This window comes from Pristis pectinata, chromosome 15, assembly GCF_009764475.1.
Source record: "Pristis pectinata isolate sPriPec2 chromosome 15, sPriPec2.1.pri, whole genome shotgun sequence".
Taxonomy (NCBI): Eukaryota; Metazoa; Chordata; class Chondrichthyes; order Rhinopristiformes; family Pristidae; genus Pristis; species Pristis pectinata.
Window position 1 is genome coordinate 14838243 of NC_067419.1, and position 24118 is coordinate 14862360.

Genomic DNA, 24118 nt, shown 5'->3' on the forward strand with positions numbered 1-24118 from the left:
ACTCGCGCCTTTGCAAGTGCGCTCCTGCTGCGAGGAAAGCCTCACCCCACCGATCTCGGCCGGTCATGCAGAAACAAAGCTCGCACTTTTTTTTTTGCAGACGCGCATCGCAACCTTTAGCTCCGGGCACACGCAGATGGGATGGGGGGGGGGGGTGGTGAAGGGAGGGGTGGAGCCGCTGTCATCAATTGGGGGGGGAGGCTGGACCCTGCGCGTGCCGGGGAGACCACGTTCCATTATCGAATCCTGGCCCGGCCGCCCGCGCGCCGGGCTCCCCGCAGCCAGTCCCGCCGCGCGCGCGCCCGGACGCCCGGCGCGCCCGCGTCGGATTCCCCCCCCCCCCCCCCCCCGCGCCACACCATTGGTCAGGCGTGCACCCGCGCTGGAGCGCGGCGGGAATGTCCGGCTCGCGCCCGCGCCGGTGCCCTGACGTTCTCGCATGAAAATGAGGCTGTCAGCTCGTCAATTTCTCAGTCCAAACGCGTCTTATCAAAGAAACACCGAGGATCGAATCATATCATTATGGGGACTGTTTGTTTTTCATGGCACTTTTGTTTGTTTTTCGTCCTGTTAAATACTTGTCGGTCCTTGGGAACTAGTGGGCTTGTAGGTAAGAGTTCCGAAATTTGAACATTCTGTTACCATTTAATGCAAATTGTTAAAGGGGGAATTTCATTCTGTTTATTTTTACTGAGGGTGAGTGAGTGTTTGTCAGTTGTAGTAATGTGAAAAATATTATGTTGCCAACCAACCAATGGTAGGAATCTTCTTTTACATCGATGGGTTTTGAAGCACTTCAACAGATTTCAGTTGCGTCTTTCCATAATGTTCAAATCTGCAGCTAATCCTTATGTGCAAGAAAATATTTGCAACTTTCTGAAGTCATTAACACTCCATCAGCGCGATACTTTATTGCTAGTCAAGGAACAGAATACAGTACCTGGGGGGAAAAGGAACAAAGGAGTAAGCATTTTCTTTCGGTTCTTTTAATTGTGGCCGTTTTGTATTTTAATGCTAATGTGGGTCTGCTTTCAAGTTTTAACAGCTCCAATGTCATTTAATGCTTATTTAATATAATGGCTCTTCCCCTCCTAATTCGAATTCCGAGTTTTTTGGATACCAAGGATTCAGGGCTTTAATAAAGTTTGTGATGTTTGATCATTGTTTAACTTTTGCATAGTGAAATTATTCTGAAAGTCCGGATGGAATGGCTATCCTAATATTCTTGCTGCTTTTGATAGACCATGACAGATACGTGTATTCGGAGATGTTATTAATTATAAATAAGTTGTTTGGTCTTTGTGTTTGTACACTATATATACTTTCAAGGTTGCAGTAGTTAAAGAGTTAAAATGGCACGAAATTCTAGAGTATTCTGCATGTTTGTATCCCGGCAAATATCCCCTGAAGAGAAAGGGATATTTTACTTATTGGTTAACACACAGGAGTGACCCCCTCCAGTCCTAATGAAAAGCCCCCTTTGGACTCATTTGCAGTTTAATTCCGAGGGCGTCGGCGGTGCCAAGGAACCCAGCTGTCAAGTTCGGGGAAACCATATGAGAGGAGTACTTGATAATGAGTCAAAATATGACAAGGCACTTTTTCTTTTCCGCTTCACTGCAAACGTCTGCTGTTGGAGTGCAGTTTCGGATTGCCGAGTTCATTTAGCTGAAACTCAGTTTAGACTTGACTGAGCCGGCTGATTCAATTGATTCCTTTTTTAAAAAAAATCGGTGGTTTCCGTAAAGGGGGAGGGGGCGACTAACAGTCTATGAATAAAGGAGGTCGTACTCATTAAAGACTCCCGTAACGTTTAAACGCTCATTAAATTGTCATTATTGTCATGGCAATTGCAATCTATTAAATCCGGCATCAATGAACCCTTCACACAGACTATCTTATTACATTACTACAGATGCAGTAATAATTCGCCCGGTAGTTTATGGCTACGTTTGTAATGCCTGCCCAATTTTCGTATTTGCCCTCGAAGGCTATACTGACTGAAGAGCTAAAGACAATAGTCGTCCCCGGCGCAGATGGATAATGAATCTGCGAATAAATCGATTACCAGTCAAAATCTAGGAACTGCAGCCGCTTTATTGACAGTAATCCATCAATCAATAGCGCTGGGTACCTGAAGGCGGGCGCTATAATGATGCGACACTTCTCAGCAGATTGGCAATTCAAATCGGACTGCAAAATCGCTGCACTTTAAATTATTTATTATTTTTAATTAACTTGCAAAACGCAAATCGCCAGTTTCCAAAGAAAATGCTTGCAAAGTTGAATGGCATATTGGATTCAGCCGTAAATAACAGAATTGCCTTGAAGGTAGTATTTTGTATTTAACGCAAAATGAGCCATAATCATTATTATTGAAGCAAATTTGAAGAAGTTAAAATATTTTAACTGAATAGACCTATGTTAATAACAGTCAGCAAATTCTATTTTTTTTGACAGCACTGCTGGAGTATGCATATAAACAGATGAATTAAAAAATGCTCCTTTGCTAATATCATTGCCCTAGGGGTCGCAACGTTTTGAGCCAATATATCCGTTCGGATAAAGACTATATATCCGTGATGGACGTTATATGTTATGCAGGCTATGGAGGTTTGGCTTCATTTATTAACGAGAGATGAAAGAAAAGCTGTGCCTGCCAACTATAAGGCAGATTTAAACAATAATCATAATTTAACGCAACATTGCCTCTTAATTACCCCAATTTACTTATGAAGTTCAACATCCAGTATGCTAAGACCACGGAAGAGGGCAGTTTTGCAGAAAGACTAGTCCTTTTTTTTTAACTTTTATACAGCCCTCCCGGCGTTCTTTTTATGAGACGGGGAGGTTTGTATTTATAAGACATTGCTCTGTAGTTCGGCACGTTTGTTGTTCTTGCCCCGTCAGTGTTTGGCCTTCAGCAACCGTAAAATAACATTGCACTGTCACACTGATTACTCGCAAGCTGCACATTTGTTCCGCCCATTCGTTTGTAATATTGGCCCCATGGGAATACCACTCGACTGGAGACGGTGAAGCTGATCTTCGACGCACTGGCGGATATAAACTACTTTTAACCAATAGCTTCACATCATTAATTGAACTTGTGCAAATCGGAGCATATCACACTTTGTTAGAAATAATTCAAAAAGAGCAGCAGGATTCGGCAGTCCAAAGACCTAAATCAGATCCTTGCCGAATGGACGAGCTTCCTAGATAATAGTTATCTTAGTTGCATTAATTATAGTTTTTGTTAGATGTCACGGACGCTTTTACTGAAGTTTAGGTTCTAGTTCCAGTCTTGATCTACAGGGGCACTCGTGTCTCGGATCTGTATGGCTCCGTTTTATATATAAAATGCATGAATTTTGGGTAGTTTCGTACCAAGCATTACAGAATGCAAGTTTAGTTCTGTGTGAATTGTTAATCTTTTCCCATATGGTTTATCTGAGCACTAATTCACAAAGTGATAAGATTCGCTCCACTGTACAAAGTGAACGTGATCAGGGACGCGATTATAGTTTAAATGCCTTTGGCTGAGGATCTGATTTATGTAATAGAAATAAACATGTAAACTCAGGGTGGGAATTTTTGCATATTTACTGAAGCTGTGCTGGAAAATTCTGTGTTAAACGGATATTTTTTTCAGGTAAATAGAGAGAAGTATGCAGGTAAAGTAGTTGTGAGAGGGGGTTCGTGGGGCAGAAGTGCCGCCGCAGACCAGTCTCGGTGTGAATATTTAATTTGTCTCTCAGCTTTAGTCATTTCCTGCGTTATATTGAAATCGGTTTAGTTATGACAAAGCAAGAGTCCAAAGTCAGTTTGCAAACCGTGCAGACATCTGCAACTTCCTTCCAACATTCAGAATTCAGTGGAGTTCTGCAGAAAGATGGATGAGACATGTCCACTAGGGCAAGGGTTCGCAGTGGGCGTGCCCAGCAGTCAGATACCAAGATGGACAAGTTCCCTTTTGTGCCATCATTTTATCTTGTTCTTGAAAATTGTGCCTATTGATGAATTACGTCCGTGTCACGCTTCAGTGGTGGATTATTTGAGTTTTGATGCTTAAATGTTTCTAATCTGTTTCCAGATCTAGATGAGTGTGCTGTCGGGACGGACGACTGTCACATCGACGCAATCTGCCAAAATACGCCCAAATCCTACAAATGTATCTGCAAACCTGGTTATAAAGGAGACGGGAAACAATGTGAAGGTAAATTGAACGCTGATATCTGCTGATGTACTTAATTGCAAAATAACATATTTTAAAATTGTGATTATATAAACAAGTTATCCTTACCTGCAAGGACATGGTAAGAATCTCGCTTTTCCTCCCATGCGCGCAAATACAAGCATTGTGGAATGACTTTGAAACCTTAACTCGAATGTTGACAATTTAATTTTTTAACTATTTAATTTTTAAAGTCGCTTTCTCTTTAAAGCATGTTGGGTGTCAAAAGCAACCTCTTCTCTCCCCACCACCACCACCGTCTCAAAAACCCTCTTCCCCGCCTCCGTAGAAAAAGCACCCTCTTTCCCCCACCCCAGCTGATTCTTCATCTGGGGCAGACTGTGCATGTACCAGGGCATGTCAGGGTGTTTTCCTGGAGGTACTTAATTGCAGGAGGACAGGAAACTGAAATAAATGCCAGATATATTTCCAGAGACTTCTTGAAGGAAGAACCAGACAGTCAGGAATAAGGCCAAATAATTTTTAAAGTTTTGATGAGTGGGGGAAAATAGAGGCGGAAAGAGAGTGAGACGCAGTCCAGATGAAGGGTCTCGACCCGAAGTATCGACTGTCCACTTCCCTTCGTAGATGCCGCCCGACCCACTGAGTTCCTCCAGCATTTTATGTTAGAACATGGAACATAGAAAAACTACAGCACAATTCAGGCCCTTTGGCCCACAAAGTTGTGGCGAAAAGGTGGTGAGGGGTATACTGTATGTGGTGTTCCTTTACCTGTTTCTGGTCGCATTGAATCAAGTCTGTAGAAGGCAAATATTTATAACATTTCTAAACCCTTTAGATGTGGTTGATTGGATAATAGAAGTAGACCAGCTAAACAATTCTGTCCTATTGGATATCAAAGGAGAGGTGTTTGGGGATAATGGTTCTTGGGGACGGCTGCAGAGAAAAGGTGAAAGTGGCATAAAGCACAATTGTAACAGATGATATAATTTGTCACTCGGGGTATTTTAGGATCGTGGGAGAGGTGGAAAATTAATTGGAGTTTATAAGAAGTGTGATAAGGAATCTGTTGGGTAACAATATGTCCACCAACTGGAGACGGAAGAAAAGATGTAGATGGAATGATAGTTTGCATTGATGGAGGGACTCTGGGTAACTTACATTTTTGAAAGACTTTGTATTTGAGAATGAAAAAATACCAGTGCCAGCTGGCTTCTTAATGAGCAAAATGCAGAGGCACTGCGAGCAGCTAGCAAAACTTTAGCAACCAGAGGTGAATCAATCAATGATGCCTCCTGCTTTGAGAGAATACTCAAATACTCATTATTCTTCAAGGACTTATTTTTGCCTGTACTGATTTCTTCTAGTAGCCCAACTTGCTTCTGTCTGACCAGGATAGTACCTATTTGGACCATATACTAATAGCAGCAAGTAAGTTTAAATGACAGAAGTTGACTATCTTTTCTCCTATCATTAGTCTGGTAGAAGGAAAGTATATTAATTGAGATCTGGATGTACAGGATCCCAGTAGTTTCTGTGGATGGGAATGTTGATTGGCGAAGTGCCTCACCCATCTGAAAGGCGGCCAACGGCGTATGGCTGAGCCTTTGGCTGGGAGTTTTCTTCGTCCCGGTCATCTGAATATTGGTGACTGGTACATCACAGGAGGCCAGATATACCAGCTTGCTGGATTGTGGATGTTCTTGGCTGGATTGTGGCCTGGGAAATGGTGGGAAAATGTTTGCCTTTGGTCTGGAAATTATAGCCTGTGGACTTAGCCACGTGCTTCTGTTCTGCTCTAGTTACATTTTGCGAGCCATCAGCAAAGTTGGAAACCCATTTTATATGGGGATGACTTGTATCCAACTATTTCAGTTCTTACTTGATTAAATGTAGCTTGCCACTTGTGCCTGTTAAGTAAGGAAAATTGAGTTGTAAACACCCGTCTCATTATGTAATAATAACTTATTAAGTATTGAATGAATCCAAAACATTTTGTCAGGTTTTCATCCTTCCTAACAAAGGCTCTTTCTACAGATCAATTTTAATATGGAAAATAACTGTAAAATGACATCTGTCTATGCCCTACTGTGAAATCTAGAAGTTGGCAGCATAATTTTCTCCATTGGTTATGGTTTGGCTAATTGCCTAACAGACCTGATAAAAGCCTTTAATAAAATGAAGGGTTAATAAGGTAAGTATAGAGATATTTCCAAGTGTGTGGAGTCCAAAGGTAGGGGGAAATTTTTATAAGATTGCCACTCATTAACCAATAAAGAATTCTGGAGAAACTTCACACAGGGATAAGAATTTAGAACTCAAAACCACAAGGTACAAACAAGCAAAAAGCTTATTTAAGAGAAGGTTATCCATGCACGAGAGGGAGAAAATAATTAAAGAATAATAAGAGTGAAATGAACATGGAAGAGGCTCAGACAGGGCATAAATATCATTATCAATCTCTGTACCATTAAATTCTATTTTTTTAAAAAAGTGACTCTTGTGCTGTCTGTGTGGAGCATCCTAGGGTTTGGTAGAGTTGAAACCTTGCACCATATTTACCTGGTGTGAAATAACAGTCACAGTCCCTGTCTTTTTAATTCTTCATGTAAAATTAATCCAAAAGGAAGAAGAGCACAATCATTGCCACCGCCAGCTTGTCCTGCAGTTTAGGCTCTGGGTAAGTAAAGCTTTCGATCTCCTCCTCCTCCTCCAGATGTGATGCAAGGTGAAAAGAACAAAGGAAGACGCAGAAGCAATTGCACCTCTGAAACCCTGTGGATACGAGTCTGCTCTCCTCTCAATGTCACGTAAGGCACGGAGCAAGCTCTGTAGCCTGTGCTAAATCAGATCACAGAGGCGTGTCTTACCATTACAGAAGAAATATGGCATTATGGACAGATTGCTGATTTGACTTGCAACAACTGGAAGCCATAATTTTTCATCATTTGTTATTTTAGTATGTTTATCTGTTGAAGGTAGCAAGCACACAAGGGGGTGTTGGGTCCTTAGTCGTATGTTTAAACAAAAATCTTGAAATGTAAGTAGTTGTCTCTCCTCCAGGCTTCTGGTAGCTCTTCAGAAGTGATTCTACTCGCACAAAGAGTTACTTGAATTAAACAGGTTGAAATACTTCATTGGTTGTAACATCTCAGCTTTGTGAGCCACTGACTCTGTACGTCATCAGAAAATACTGATTGAATTGATTGAGGTGTTCGTAGATGAACCAGCATTTCCTCTTCATGGTAGTAAATTTATGGATATTATTTCAATGCATTGTACTAAATCTTAAACAAAATTTTTTCATGCATATTTGAGTGATGTGCTTGTGTTATACGGTATATTTTCCTGTCATTACTGTCTCATTATTACTAGATATAAGACATCCCAGTATATAAAATAGTTGCCTAGCATTGCTGACGGCTGGCAAAAAGGCACTAGATTTTAAGAATACATATTTTAATGAAAGGAGACATAAAGGAACTGTGGAAGTTGTTGTTATTACTAACAAATCTGTTTTCAGCCTTTTGCACAATTTGCCTCATCTGTCTACACTCTGTGTGTGTTCTTCATGGTTCCCGTCTCTGAAGCTCATCAAAACTAAATCTGAACCTTGTCGGTAACGTCATCTGCTTGTTTATCATTTAGTGGAACCATTTCATGTGACGAAGAGGGTGGAATGCACATAACTGCTACTGTCCTTCAGCTGCAGAGTTATGGAACAAATTCTTCCATGGCTCCTAGTTCTGGGTAGGCATCAGCTCTGCATGAAATTGATAGGAAAGCAGACTAAGAGTTAACCATCAGACCTGAGAGACAGTTGTCTGTAAATTGTCACAAAAGCTGTTGCAGGAAGATCATGCAACTCTTTCACTTCTGGTGCCAAGGCATTTATGGCAGCAGCCTGAACATGCACTTATAGAGGTTTTTGTGCACCCTTCAATCATTGTGGGGTTACTGCATGTTCCACTAATAAGGTGCTGCAGGTTGTGGCTCACATGCTGCAGGAGACTGTCTTAAACACCTTGCTCTCAAAAGCAGATTCTCTAGGATCTAATTCCCCTGGTTCTTCAGTCAAGGCCAATTCTACATTTCTGTCAGCAATGCTTTCTTCACCTTTCATTCCCAACTTTTCCTGCCCGCTCTGGGTTTGCCTGCCACCTTTGCCATATGCATGACAGGTGCAATGAAAAACTTACTTGCAGCGGCATCACTGGCACATAGCATAATATAAGCAGCATTCACAAGAAAAACCTAAATTGAGCATAAATTGCACACAATTTTTACAAGAAGGAACACAATTAGAACAAACATAAACAAAGTCCATTGTAATGCAAAGTGTTACAGTGTTGCTATACCAAGGTAGCGATTAGGGTTGTGCAGGTTTGTTCAAGAGCTGAATGATTGAAGGGAAGTCGCTGTTCTTGAACCTGGTGGAGTGGGACTTCAGGTTTCTGTACCTTCTGCCCGATGCTAGCTGTGAGAAGAAGGAGATTAGTCTTAAATAAATTGTTGGGTGGTATTGCTTGAGGGATAAATGCTGTTCAGGACAATCTATGAGCACAAGTAGAACTTTGGTTTAAAGCCTTCCAATAGTGTGGCAGTAACTATAGTACAGCACTCTGGTGCCAGCCTGAATTATGCGTGAAAGTCTCTGGAGTAGGGTTTGAACCCATGACTTCTGACCGAGAAGAGAATGCTCCATTTGAAAATGAAAAATTAATAAATCATTCAAAACGTAGACTTGAGGCCTGATTTGAAGTTGGGTCTTGAACTTAATTCTTCACTAAGCAAGGAACTAGACACACAATGGTACATTACTATTTCAATTTTCTCCATGGATCTACAACAATTCTGGTCAGCCTACTTTGACTCTCACCAACTTTTACCGATGCACTGTAGAAAGCATCCTATCTGGATGTATCACGGCTTGGTACAGCAACTGCTCTGCCCAGGACCGCAAGAAGCTGCAGACAGTTGTGGGCACAGCCCAGCACATTAAGGACACCAGCGTCCCCTCCTTGGACTCTGTCTTTACCTCTTGTTGTCTTGGTGAAACAGCCAGCATAATAAAAGACCCCACCCACCTGGGACATTCTGTCTTCTCTCCTCCTCCATTGGGTAGAAGATACAGGAGTCTGAGGGCACGTACCACCAGACTTAAGGACAGCTTCTACCCCACAGTGATACGACTATTGAACAGTTCCCTTATACAATGAGATGGACGATGACCTCACGATCTACCTTGTTGTGACCTTGCACCTTATTGCACTGCACTTTCTGTGTAGCTGTGACACTTTACTCTGTACTGTTATTGATTTTACCTGTACTACCTCAATGCACTCTGTACTAACTCGATGTAACTGCACTGTGTAATGAATTGACCTGTATGATCGGTTTGTAAGACAAGTTTTTCACTGTACCTTGGTACAAGTGACAATAATAAACCAACACCAATACAAGGAAGCATTTTCAGGAGGATGGGTGAAGAGCAAACACTACAGGGACTTTGGGTTAGTGGTTGATTGATGGTATTTTTGTAGAACAATGCAGAGTGTCCATTGCCCTTCTGGTCCTAGGAATAAATCCAATAAAACATTTTGTTGCCATCTTTTGGACAGAAAGAGACAGAACAACTGAATGGAAACTGTATGTTCCCAACTTGCTTCTGTGAAGAACAGTTTCAATCTGTGTCATATAATTTGAAACTGGCAGGAGCCTATTCCCCTTTTCACCCAAGCAACTTGCATACCTCTGAGTAACTGGCTTCCAATTTGGCAATTTAACTACCTGACATGGTGCAAGTACAATAAAAGTATAGAATCAAGCAGTGATGTTGAAAGCCTTCCTGGAATTCAGAGATAAGTGTAACCACCCAGGTTCTTAGAAATCGGGAATGCTGAATCTCAATATGTACAATTGGCTATGACTTAAATTCTTGCAAGAAATCATTGAAGTTAAAGTTTTTGCATCCTTCTGTGACCATAAGTCCTGGTGTAAAAGATAAAGAGCTTTTTGATCTCAGTTTAGTTTCTGGTTAAGTTGGCAACTAGTTTGTTGACGGTGGAGGATTCTGCCTCAGTGGTATCACTGAAGGTTAACAGGAGATGGTTGGGGTTTTCTCTTGTTTTACATGCTTTTAATCCAGCACTTGGGTAATGTGATGTTTACTATCACATGTAAGCCAAGAAGTTAGCCAGTCCTTCTCCGTGCTGAAGTGAACCACTTCACTATTGAAGGGGTTTTCTGAATGGATTTGAAGAGTGGAATCCTTATTCTTGATTTGGAAATAAAAGGAAACGCATGGTTGACAGTGGAAGGCCAGGATGTTTCCCTGAGGAACACTTGCAGTGATCCAGTAACAACATCAAAGTCTGTGGACTGAACTCCAATCATCACAACCATGCTCCTTTGCATCTGCTATACCTCTAGTCATTGGAAGGCTTTCTCTTTGACTCATGTTGGCATCAGATTTTATAATATATACCAGTGCCAAAATCTGCAAATCTGACCTTGACATATGGGCAGGTGGTTACATCTTTCCCGTGGACTAACATGAGGTTACCATGCAAACAGTTGACTTTGTTTTCTCTGCAGTCTTTTTCCAATAGGGTAGTATTTTGACAGGCCTCATCTCCAAGATGTGTGTTTCCTTCATTACTTGAAAATAAAAAAGAACTACAGGTGCTGTAAATCTGAAATAAAAACATAGAATGCTAGAAATACTCTGCAGTCAGGCAGCTTGTGAGAGAGAAACAGTTAACTTTTCATGCCAAAGTCCCTCCATCAGTTGAGGAGAAGGTGGTGTGTGGGGGGGGGGGGGGGGGGGGGGGGACAAGTGGAACATCTCTGACAGGGTGAGGCCAGGGTTTTGGAGGTGATCCTACTGTTTACAGAACCAACTGGTTAAGAGGTCAATGAAAGCAATGAGAGAGAAAGAAAACAAATGAAGGGACGAGTTAAAGCTGTGAAATGCAGACTGAACCTGTTGCTAAAATCTGCAGACAAATGGAGAATGCTGAAGTGACCAGCAGATGAGGCAGGGTCTATGGAGATGGAAACATTATGGACAGATAACCTTGCAGCAGAATTAGCCAGTTACCTGAAATTGACTCTGTTGATTTCCAAAGGCTGTGGCGTGCCCACTCTGAAGATGAGGTGCTGTTCCTCAAGCTTGCTTTGGACTTCGTTGGAACAATGCAGGAGATCAGAGTGGGATGGAGAATTAAAGCGAAAGGCAAGTGGAAGCTCGGTGGCACCAATGCGGACTGAACAAAGGTGGTCCGCAGTGTGGTGACCTAACTTGTACCTGATTTATCCAGCGCAGAGAAGACCATTTTGTAAGCTCCAAACGTACTACACTAGATTGAAAGAGAAGTGAGCGAATTGCATGGCTCCCAGGATGGCGGATAGGGACGAGGTAAAGAAGCAGGTATTGCTTCTCCAGTAGTTGAGATAGATCCCAGTTATTTGTCACTTTAATTCTCCTCCCTCTCTCGCTCTGATCGATCTGTAGGCTCCTGCACTGTTCCAATGAGGCCTAGTGCAAGCTTGGGGAACAACACCACATCTTCCGTTTGGGCCTGTTGCAGCTTTCAGGTCTTAATATTGAATTCAACCACTTTGGGTAACTTTCATTTTCTCTTTGTATCAGAATTGGCCAGTGTTCTACCTGTGATATTAACTCCTGTTTTCTTTCTCCACATTACTCTTGATTTTGGATTTTAGCAACACCATCAACATGCCCCATTATTTTCTCCCTCTCTAACTACTCTCATTATTCTATTAACTGGATGGTTCTGTAAAAACTGGGATCACCTTGGCAACTCTGGCCTCCCCCTATCTGAGAGATTCCCCTTATCCTATCCCTCAATTCCACACTTCGTTTACAACTTGTCTAACTTGTTTTCTCACTTTCCCACTTCTGACAAAGAAGTTGAAGATTCTCTGAAGAAGCAATAACTCTGTTTCTCTTTCCACGGCAGCTTTGACCTGCTAAGTGTTTCCAGCATTTTCTGTTTTGATTTCCTCAACTGAACACATGATTCAGGGTTTAATCTGAAAAGAGCACTGTATAATTTAAATCTCTTTACATTAATAATGGTGACTGTGTTCAGAATCTAACATGCTTTATTTATTGTTACTCCTCCATGATGTGATGCCTTGGCTGAGAGCGCTGTTAGCAGTATTGGAATTGGTTTATTGTTGTCACTTGTACCGAGGTACAGTGGAAAAACTTGTCTTGCATACCATTCGTACAGATCAATTCGTTACACAGTGTAATGAAGTAGTACAGGGTAAAAACAATAACAGTAGAGAGTAAAGTGTCACAGCTACAGAGGAAGCACAGTGCAGGTAGACAATAATGGGTAAAGTCATAACGAGGTAGATTTTAAGGTCAAGAGTCCATTTTATTGTACTAGGGAACCGTGTTGCTGGCAGTTACACTAAGAATAAACCTGTCCATTTACTTCAGCACTGGAATATCACAGTGGAGATTTTGGAGTAGCAATGCGATATCTAAGTACCAGGGCCCACGGGGGCTTATGCCATTATCATTTCAAACACTGTAGTACTTAGTCAAAGCTTGCCATGTCACAATTAGAGGACCTCCTGTACCAAGATCCACCCCTCTCTTCCCCCGCCACCATCCTAACTCCATATAGTCCTTCCTTCATCTCTGTATAAAGAGGCTAATAGAAAAACGCCCATGCATCTTCAGTGGTCCAAGCATTTTTTTCTGACCTGGAGCTTCTATACTTGCGGAGCTTTCAATGGACATTCCACTCTCAATGGTAGGTGTGACGAAATTAGAATGGGTGCCCCTGGCAGGAGCAGGGCATGATTCCCAGTAAGATGTAGAATGAGGCTGCACAAAAATGGTCGTACACTTTCAACCTTGCTATGCAACAAGAATTAAGAATTGTCCTCATGAATTATTTTTCATTTCCTGCCACAGTCTGGCACATGTACTTGGTAGCAATGAACTTATAAATTGAAGAACGTTAAGTACATTTTACAGGTTTCTGGTTAATCCAATAGGTAACCTTAAATCAGCCACCCAGAAGCAGAGTTCAAAGTATGTATTGAAGCATTTATCTTAGCTGCATTGTACTATGAGTTGGGACTGTGATGGAACTCAAATGTGCATTATAAAAATGTTGGCAATACTAACTAAAATTAATGCTGGAGTGTAAAACCCGACAATCTGGGAGAAGCACCGAAGACTTGGTTTGAGTAGAGGGTGGAGTATAAACCACTTAATTTTACAGGTAGAAATGAAATAGCAGGTACCGGTTTTAAACTAGTTTCTAAAATAATCATAGACACCAATGTATATGTCTGATCTGTCCTGAGGAAGTGAGAATCTCTTCTTATTTCATATGTGCAAGGCTGTATAATAGTAAGCTAGTAAGGCTATTGTATAAATATGTCTGTGTCAAATTCCTTTCTCCACAAGATCTGTGGAACGTACCTTGTTTATTTTAATTGGGTGAAAGCATCCTTCATAGGAGGATAAATTGAACACAAGCCTACTTAAAACAATTAAAAATTCATATAATGACAATGCACACAATTTCCAGACCACTGGTTTTGAATATGTAGGAATATATACTGAAAAACATTTTGTTTATCAGTTATCATGTGATAAAGCAAAATCTATGGAAGTGTACTTTTACAGAACAAAAAACGCTGTCAATGCAGTTAAGTAGCTCTTAGCTTTGGCACTTATCATTTTCACAATTAAAGTACCTGGGAGATGAGATCCTTACTTCTCTTAATGTTTCAGTGGAACAGCAAGCATTAGTACAAAATTGCACTGTTGATTTTGCATTCGTGCTGTACAGTTGCTCAAAAGATGCCAATTGCAGCAACCAGATCTCCTTGCTGCTTAGATTGGTCACCTCTGGATTTCCTACATCACATTTCTCTGCAAACTTTACTGAAGTTTATGCCTGGAATGATTTTGTTTACAGAAACGTTTCAAAATTTCCCGTGGAGTTCATTTCTCCACATATGAATTCAGAAACTGGCAAAAAACAAACAAGACGTGTGATTTTCCCCTGTTAGATGTATTAGTGAGTAACAGGACCTTTTGAGTCTTTGCCCGCAGTGCCTCACTCTTTAAACATCCTGTCCAGAACAGGATTAGCCAACTGGAAGATCTTTGTAAATAATGACAGCCTCTTGATTAAATCTTTTGCTGGGCATGAGGAAAGTGGCAAAAATAAAATGCTAAAATTGTTGGAAAAAAATTGCAGATCTTAAGTTTGCTGACATCAGATGACATTGAGCTTGGTCGTTCCTAAATTCTGGGGTTTACATCTACACTGGTACATATGAGAAGTATTGGAAACTCGCTCAAGCTATCTAAGTAAATTGCAGAGGATTACACCACAGCACTCCATAGTGCAGTATATATCATCTACCAAATGTAATTGCTTGTTTAGGCTATTCCAGCAGTTCCTCTCAAGTCTCTGATCTCTACCACCAAAAAGAGCCAGGGGCAATGAACATATGGAACACCATCATCTGCAGGTTCCTTTCCGAGTCATGCACATCATCACTTGGAAATTTATCACTGTTTCTTCATTGTTACTGTGTCTAAATCCTAGAATTCCCTGTCAGAGAGTATTGCGGGAATACCTTCACCAGAAGCTCTGCAGTAGCTCCAGAAGATGTCCCACTCCACCTTCAGTCAGGGAGTGGCAATAAATATTGGATGCGCTTCCATCCTTCCCAACCAAAGAACGTTGTTTGTATTCTTTTTGTTGATTAGGGAAAGAAGGATGAAAGCTTTTTTTCAAATGAATGTGAGTTAAATAGAATGAACATTTTATGGGAACTTGCTGCAAGTTTTAATTTTTCTATCTTTAGTGAATCACTTGCTGAATATTGGTGTTTATTTATTGCAGGAGTCACTACAAGTTCTTAACCACACCCCTTTTTTCTTGCTGGATTTTGCTATATTTCTGTTTATTGTAGATACACAATAACATCTATTTTTCTTGAAATTCAAAGTGACATCTGAAAGAAGTTTTACAAAAACTGGCAAATCAAAATGAGTTATACAAGGGCTTCATAATTGTATTTCTGTGGTCACTAGAAGGGCAAAGAGTTAGCATATGAATCCATTCTTCTGAACCACCTAGATTACAATAACATATACTAGTGATTTCTATGATCTAGAGTAAGTGTAAGAATGAAAATGCATTTTAAGGATAACTTATTATCTTTCGCATTGACGTTACTAAAACGTGTATTTCACAACCAATTTATTTCTCCCCCCACTTCTCATCTGCTCTTGTACTGACTGCAGTTCCATGGGTGAAGAGGTTTCTGCCATTGCTGTTCTTCATTACCACAGTTCTTTAGCCCTCTTATGTAGGTGGAATTCCACTGCCATGGAGTTCTTCATTTCATTTACAATAACCCTCCGATAGACTCCAAAGAACTTACGAGAATAGAGTTTTAAAAAATAGTTGCCAGTTCCTTCTTGGCAACCCATTCCTCAAAAGAATATACCTCACTTGCCTCTTTGTGTAGCCAGAGAGAGATCCAGCACGCAGAAAGGCCCTCCGACCCACTGAGTCCTCGTTGATGATGAACCACCCATTTATACTAATCCTAGGTTAATCCCATTCTCCCTATGTTCACTCAACACCTCCCATTTACCTACATACTAAGGGCAATTTACAATGACCAATTAACCTACTGACCTGCATGTCTTTGCAATATGTGAGGAAACTGGAGTACCTGGTGGAAACCCATATGATCACGTGGAGAACATGGAAACTCTACACAGACAGCACTGGAGGTCAGGATTGAATCCAACTCTCCGGCACTGTGAAGGAGTGGCTCAACTTGCTGAGCCATTGTGCCACCCTTATTAGCATGTATTTGGCATATGTTATTGGATGTATGTTTCATTCTTGAACATTTCCTGTATTTTGCTGAAGAACAGAATTTTGCCAGATTGAGGTTAAACATTTAACAATTTATCTGAATATTCTCAACCCTGTAAGATCAAATCATTTTGAGAGCATTTTGTGATTGGGGGTACTTTCTCCAGGATATTTCAGGAATACAGAGGAAAATCATAGTCTGAATCCTCAATTGTTTTGTGTAAACATTAGGTACAATATTTAAAATACATGTTTTATTTGAACCTACCCACACGACTTAAGGTCAGACCATTTAAAAAAGAAGTCCTTTTTTTTAATAAAGTACCTGTATTATAGAGAGAAATAAAACTTGACATTACTTTTGTTAAAATTAAGTATTCTCTCCAATGAATGCATGTGAAGTTTAGGTCATCAGTGCACACCTTTATGAATTCTTTAAGTATTAAGGCTCATTGACAGCAAGTTGGAAACCTGAGATGCTGAGGAATTGATCAGTCCTGAGCTGCATTTCCTATCATGCTCTAAACTTGGGTGTAGTTTAAATGGATAATGACCAGGTGTAACTGATTTGCATGATGCCATGTTATCTGCTAAAGAGAAGTATGTTGAGGAGAGGTCTTGAAAATTAACAAAAAACACATTTCTGTGATGCCACGGATCAGCAGTTCTGTATCTGGGGTTCAAACTTAACATGCAAAACAACTAAATATAATAGCATCTTCATGGGACACAAAGGCTGGAAATTAGGAAAGCTATTTATAGCTGAGTAAAAAGGATTGTAAAATATGAAATATATTGAAATAACTATAGATGGAGCAATGTTTAGATTTTCTAAATCAAAGTATATTTCATTTCATCAGGCTAAAAGAGAACTCTCACTAGAGTTGCTGTTACTGGCTTCAAGCTCGGTTTCTTGCCTTACCAGGGCAGAGCTAAACGGATCAATGATTCATAATGTCAGCAAATTGACATAATAGTCATAGTAAGAACATAAGGAAGCAGGACTAGCTCTGTCAGCCCCTTGAGCCTGCTTCACCATTCAATAACATAATGACCAATCCATTCTTGGCCTCAACGTCACTCTTTCTTTCTCTCCCAGTATCACTTGACTCCCTTGTAGTTCAAATGTATATCAAGAAAAACTAGAAATGCAGTAAAAACACTAGTACTGTAGTAATAATACCAATTCTGTGAGAAGTAGTTATGCTTAACAAATGCTTAAAAACTTAGAACAAAATATTTGGTTTCTTTAGAAAATTACAGAGATGAACAGGTCAGTTTGGGAACCAATGAGCTTTATGTTGCTATGAGTCAAATGTAGGTTTTAATGTAAATTTAGCTGTATAAATACTTGCAGAACACTTACTAGACTGATTTATTTGTTTATTTATTTTGTAAAATTGTGCCAAAGCTAAAATATTTCCTTGCTTTCTTTGGCCATGTTTAGCATTTGACGAAATAGAGGATTTTTCTGTTTTAGATTGAGGCTTGTGAATGTACTCAGAATGACTTGTTCCTCAGTTTATTTTCCACCACTCCCACAGGAAAATCATTGAAGACCTTCTTTGCCAGAAAGCAAAACCAAAGCCAGAGACCCACTTTGCTGGGAATTGTGGTGCAGTCTTCACTTTTACCACCTTGTGCCAGCTGCCGAGTTTTAAAGTCCACCCCGTAGGGGAACATAGAACTTGGTGCTTTTTTCACTGCATATTGGCAGTGGGGCTCGGTTGTTTCCCCAACCCAACCCATCTACTGCACCCCTGACACATTTTCTGCAACCCTCTAACAGTCCTGTCGCTGAAGGAAGTACTTTATCCCTTTTAAAAGCTTCAGTTCATTAAGTATCAATATGTGCTAAATAGACTAGATTATACCCTTCTGCAATACTTTTAAAGAGCTTTTTATTTTAGAAAGAAGCAAATTCTTAAATGGTTTAGTTTTCAGTTTTTGGTTAAATATGTTAATGTTGTAAATATGTTTATTTTCATACAGTTCATTGTAATCCCTTAATCCTTTATCTTTAATGAATGTAACACCATTTATCATTGTAACAGGTCTCTTCCTTCCATCTAAATTGTCAATAGGGTTTTTCCAAAGCCACAGCACACCTTTTTCTATTTTCAGTACATTTATTGGGAACACTGGTGTTAGCCAATAAATTAGAGGTGGGATGAGTTGTATGACTCAAAGCAAACTGCAGTCAAAGCCAACTTACTCCAAAACAAGGTCTATTTAAAGGAAAGAGAAACCACAGCAATTTCTTGCAATAAAGTCAGGGTAATTTCCCCAGAAATATGTAGCAAGTGGAGGGTTGTTACACTGTGTGCAAAAAAAATTAATCCAGTCACTTACAGCAGTGAGGTCACGAAGCTCAATTTAGAGAATTACCCAATCAACTGCACTCTAGCTGGCTGTAGTATTTTCATTTTTCTGTAATATCCTAATGAAGTGCTACACACAGGTACTTCCAATCACCCATGTTACTTGTGATTGATTACTGTTTTGGTTGGCTTCTCATCTGTGAGGGAAATTTTAAAGATTAGTAATATCTTCCGATTCCTAAGTCCTGTGGCTCATCTGCATCAGCCATTGTTCTGTATTTAGATGCTATTCCCATATGTCATTTTCTGATATCCATTGTGTGCTCTCTTGATGATTTGCACAAACTTCATTCTTGGTCCTTGCCATATTCTGCTCTACATCACAGCACAGTCCCTCTCCTCACTTAAAATTGTCTGCAAATCAAATGTGCTGCTCTGATCTTAATGCAGGGCTGTCTTAATACAGTTTCCTATTCTTGTTTTGTAGCTTTCTGTCTCCTTATTTGAAAGACCTGAATACTGTGGCACGTTGCTGTTAGGAATCCCTGATTTCGTTTATTCTTGCCCATTATAACCTAACATTAAAAATTCTGCTCATAACAGTCCCAAGGAGGAAAATCTTCAGAGCAGCACTGATTCTAGAAGCTTCTGAAAAACAGACGTGCAGAATGTAACGTCCCATCTCACCATTTCTGGTTGACTCGAGGAGCACTACTCTCTGACTTGAAAACACACTGCTTGGAAAATATTTTGCTGGATTGATATTCACCCTTCTCAGCTCCCTCACTGGCTGTTTCTGCAGGTTGACCTGTACAATTGATGCCTGCTACAGATGTGTAGAGCACACACAGCTCATATTCCATTAGGTTTGCCCCCTCAAATCTGTGCTTGGTCCTCCACAATGATCATAATTTGCACACTCAGGCAGTACTGCTTCATGTTGATCTGATGCTTGTTCATTCATGTCCTGCCAGCAGGTTGTTTCAGACTGATTTGGGTGTCAGTGGCATTGCTGAGTTTTATTAAATGCAGGCTGCCTCACTTCTTTTGTTTCAAAAAGTTTGTTTAGCTTACACTATTTTACCAACCTAATCATCAGGGGATTTGGTTCAGTTTGTACCATGGGAAGAATATATATTCTATTCATTATCAAGTGAAAGCATCTTTGGGTGACCACTTCAGTCCTGGGGTTGCAGCAGGTTTGAGTGGCTCCTGAGATCAAAGATCCCAAACATTACTGGTGGCTTCTTGCTCAGCTTCCTCTGGGTGCTGGCAGGCCACATAAAATAAAATGAATCTAGGATCAGGGATGAGTGCAGGGTTGTGGGGAGGGAATGCAGGGGGAAGATTTCCAGTGATTGGGGGCCTGCTTGGGTCCTGAGGTAGAGTGACGCACCTGGAGAGTGGAGGCAGGAGTGGTGGTGAGAGGATTCGAGAGGTGATGACATGTGAAGAGGGTGTCAAAATATGAGATGTGGGGACTGGCACAGTGGGTGGGACACTGAAATAGTGCAGGTAAGTTTTAAAAAATTAAAGGGGATCTGCCTGGATCTGGTTCCCATTGTTGGCCTGGGACTTGAAGGATGTCCCCTTTAAATATCAGTGCCACAGTGAAAACACATTTGTTCTGGGAGTGTCCAATGACAGGTGTTCTCTGGAACAATGTGACCTAATTTCCCAGGCAATGCTCCAGAGGAGTGAAAAACGTATTAAATGCATGAGGAAGAATCACCATGGTAAGTGCCCAGTTGAATATCTGGAATGCCACAATTCAACCTGGAAATGGTTGTGACAGGAACCGATTATGGTTCCTCTCCATAACTGAGCAATTCTCAGATGCTTCATGTATGGTCTGAAAATTTAGTTGCACAAAGTGCATGCATCTACATCCATAATATCTTTCATAAGAATAAGAGCTGGTTACCCTGTTTGTTTGTCAACATTGTTCCCACCCCAAGTGACTTTGAAAGCTGTAAGTATTGCAAGAAGTTGCTATAATGTGTAAAGAAACTTGAGCATAATATACTGTGCTTCTAAGACATATTTCAGCACAGGATATCGGTAGTTATAATCTGATAACATTGGAGTGCTGCTTTGCTAACTGAGTTCACTTCTTGAAGAAATGAACAACATGCAGACAGTAAATGAAATGTAATTTTTGCTGCTGAGTTAATCATTCTTTTTGACACTAGTGGTACCTTTTAGCAACTATACCTATGCTGCTTTTGGTACTGTAAATGCTTTGTTCTATTCCAGCTCACATTTGGGTCTGGATGAGAAGCCCAGGGGGTGTGAGTTAAACCCCAGCTAACAGTTCAATAAACCTGGCACTAACGGTTGAATTTCATAGCAGTTGTGATACCATTGGAAAATCCAACTGGCTTGCAGATCTTCCACAGGGAATGTAATCTACCTCTCCTGTTTGGTCCAGCTTGTGTGCAATTGCAGGCCATGCTGTTAAGTTGGTTCTTAATATGTTGACTGATGGGAAATGAAGGGTGCTTAGCTGATGTTCCAAGAACAAATTTCTTTTAAGGGAATCCAGAACACTTGGAACCTGATTGCATTGCAAAACTACTCCCAAAGCTGTTAAAATAGGCCATTAAATAGAGAAATGTTTCTCTGGGAGTGTACTTGGAGAATAAAGGATGGCTGGGAATTGTATTTAATTGAGAGGTTAGTTCATGTCATAAACTGAAAAGAATTTATTGTTGCCATCTAGCCACAAAGATTATATTGTGATCTGGTATTCATTTAATTCTTTCTTGCACTTTTTTTTTATATAGAAGTTTGACTTCTTTTGCTTTTTCAAGTGAATATTTTGTAACATTTTACTTACTTTTCCACAATATCGTAGGACAGGCAAAACAGAAGGAGGCCATTTGGCCCATCATACCCATGCCAGTGCTCTACCAGAGCAACTTGCTGTTATATAATTTTTCCTCTTCATATATTTATCTATTTTTCCTCTTGAAGGCCACAATGAAACCTGTCTCCATCATATATGCAGGCAATGCATTCCTGATTCCAATCACAAGCTGTATGAATCTTGTTTCCCTCATGTTACTGCTAATTCTCTTCCCTTTTATTTGCACCTATGATCTGGGAACAGCCTCCCACTATCCTTCAAACCCCTCATCATTTTGTATCCTTCTGTCAGATCTCCCCTCAGCCTTCTCCAGAGAAAACAATCCCAGTGTCTCTAATCTGTATTTGCAACCGCAGCAACAAACAATCTGCTGGAGGAATTCGGTGGGTCGAGCAGCATCCGTGGGGGTGGGGGGAGAAAAATTGTCGATATTTCAGGTCAAGACCAGATGCAAGGTCTCGACCTGAAATATCAACAATTCCTTCCACCACCCCTACAGATGCTGCTCGACCTGCTGAGTTCCTCCATCAGTTTTTTTTCATTTGTTGCAGCCAGCATCTACAGTCTCTTATCTCATTATTACTGTAGTCCCTTGTCCTTGGAACCATTCTCATAAATCTCCTCTGGATCGTCTTCAGTGCCTCCATATCCTTCCTCTTAGGAGGTGTTGAGAATTGAACACAGTACTGTAGCTGAGGCTGGACCAGAGTTTTATAACTGCTTTTATACTCTCTGCCTTCACTGATGAAGCCCAATGCTAACTATTTTCTCAACCTGCCATACTACTTTCAATAAATATAGTTCCCCCCAGGTCCCTCTTCTACTGCACCATTTTTAGAACAGCAGTTTTTTTATTCCATATTGCCTCTCTTCATCTTCCCTCACATTTCTCTGCATTAAACTTAATCTGCCGCACATCTGCCCACTCTACCAGCCCATTTATTATCCTGCTGCAATTTATCACCATCTCCATACTTAGAAATTGTGGCTAACAGTCCCAAATCTAGGTCATTAATAGACCCACAGGTAATGTAGTTGCTTCACAACTCCAGCAGCTAGGGTTCCATCCTAATCTATGGTGCTATCTGTGCGCAGTTTGCACATTCTCTCTGTAATTACATGGGTCTCCCCCTACTTTGCAAAGATAGGCTGGTTGTTAGGTTAATTGACTACTGTAAATTACTCTTAATATAGGTGGGAGGTTGGAGAATGAGGGGGAATTAATGGGCATGTGTGGAAATAGTGGGGGGATGAGATTGGAATTGTTCTGAGAGCTGGTAGAGACTTTGGGCTGAATTGCTTCCTTCTATGTTGTAAGAAAATGTGTGATCAGATGAGGTTAACTAATCATGGGGGGAAAAATGGGTTAACATCTATTAACATAGCAAAGTAATACAACCTCCTTGGATTGGTAATCATTTTATATTGGCAGTAATTCTTGGTTTTGAGCAGAACAGAAGTAATTAATTAGTCATTGTACAAGGCCAATGTGAGATACCTCACATTAGAGTGGGTTAAGGATGAGTCAGCCTCTGATAATGTCCTGGACAAGTACAATGCCACATGCACACCCTATTCAATATCAAATGCTTAATCCAGGCTCACAATAACGGAGTGTGACAGTGAAACAGGCCTTTGTGAGGCTGATTTCTCCTCCATGACAGTGGGTGTAGTTGAGAGCTTCTCTACAAGTAATGCCATATAATCCACGTTGTTTTGGATCTCTCAGGATGGCCTCTCAAATACTGGGAATGGCTGTTGTTCAACAGCTTTATGCATTCCATTTTCTACTAACTCTATATGAAGTCATCCCTCTTGTACTTTTAGCATTAATCCTAAACTTAGTCTTCCTTCATACATATGCAGCAACTGCTAGAAAGAGTCTTTCACTATTTATTCTCTTAATCCCTTTTAAAACATTGAATTCTTTTCCTAAATCTGTCATTAAGCTTCTCTGCTGTGGTGAATGATATTCTAGTTTTTCAAGTACCCCATGGTATATCCTCTCATCTTGGTATTCTCTATAGATTTATGTTGCACTTTTGCTTCGGCTACCAATAGCCTTTCCACAATGAGGTTTTAAAAGCTGCTTGCGTGACTCTATCGGTGCCTTAACTAATGTCCTGCACATGTTATGTATCACCAATTGGTCTCACACTCTATGATGATGGGAATGTAAACTGAGGCTTTTAAACAGATGCAGTTCTGTGTACCTGTACCTTCTGATCTGTTCTCTAATGTATTTTGCCTCCTTATGAAAGTTTACTCATATTCATGGGCATCGCTGGCAAGATCAGCATTTTCTGCAAGTTTCTAGTTGCCCTTGAAAAGGTGGTGAAATACCACCTGGAACTACTGCAGTTCTTCCAGTGCAGATACTCTCACAATGCCATTGAATGGACAATTCCAGGGTTAAATGATGAAAGTCAGAGGCTAAGGGGCTTCCTGATAAAGTATATAAAATTTATGAAAGATGGAGATAGGATAGATAATCAGTCTTTTTCCCAGGATGGAAATATCAAATACTAGGTTTAAGGTGAGAGGGGGAAAGCTTAAAGGAGATGTGCAAGGCAAGTTCTTTTTTAAAACAGAGTGGTGGGTGGTGGAAGCAGATACAATAACAACATTTAAGAGGCATTTAGGCAGACTTGTGAACACACTGGGAATAGAGTGATATGGACCATGTGCAGGCAGATGGGATTATTTGGATTGGCATCATAGTCGGTGCAGACATGGTGGGCCAACAGGCCTGTAATGTTCTATGTTCTAAGGGGTCGTATTAAATTCCAAATCAGGATAATGTTTAACTTGGAGGGAAATCTGTAGG

General features: G+C 40.6%; 1 protein-coding gene across 2 annotated transcripts in view; it reads left to right on the plus strand.

Annotated features, from left to right (window-relative positions):
• The first annotated feature begins 434 nt into the window (after positions 1-434).
• Positions 435-24118, plus strand: part of scube1 (signal peptide, CUB domain, EGF-like 1) — a 266620-nt gene continuing 242936 nt past the window's right edge. For both annotated transcript variants that reach the window (XM_052029992.1, XM_052029991.1), the window contains exons 1-2: positions 435-610; positions 4094-4216. In XM_052029992.1, the coding sequence (XP_051885952.1) occupies positions 523-610; positions 4094-4216 (211 nt within the window). In that variant the 5' untranslated portion in view covers positions 435-522. The remainder of the gene's footprint in view (positions 611-4093; positions 4217-24118) is intronic.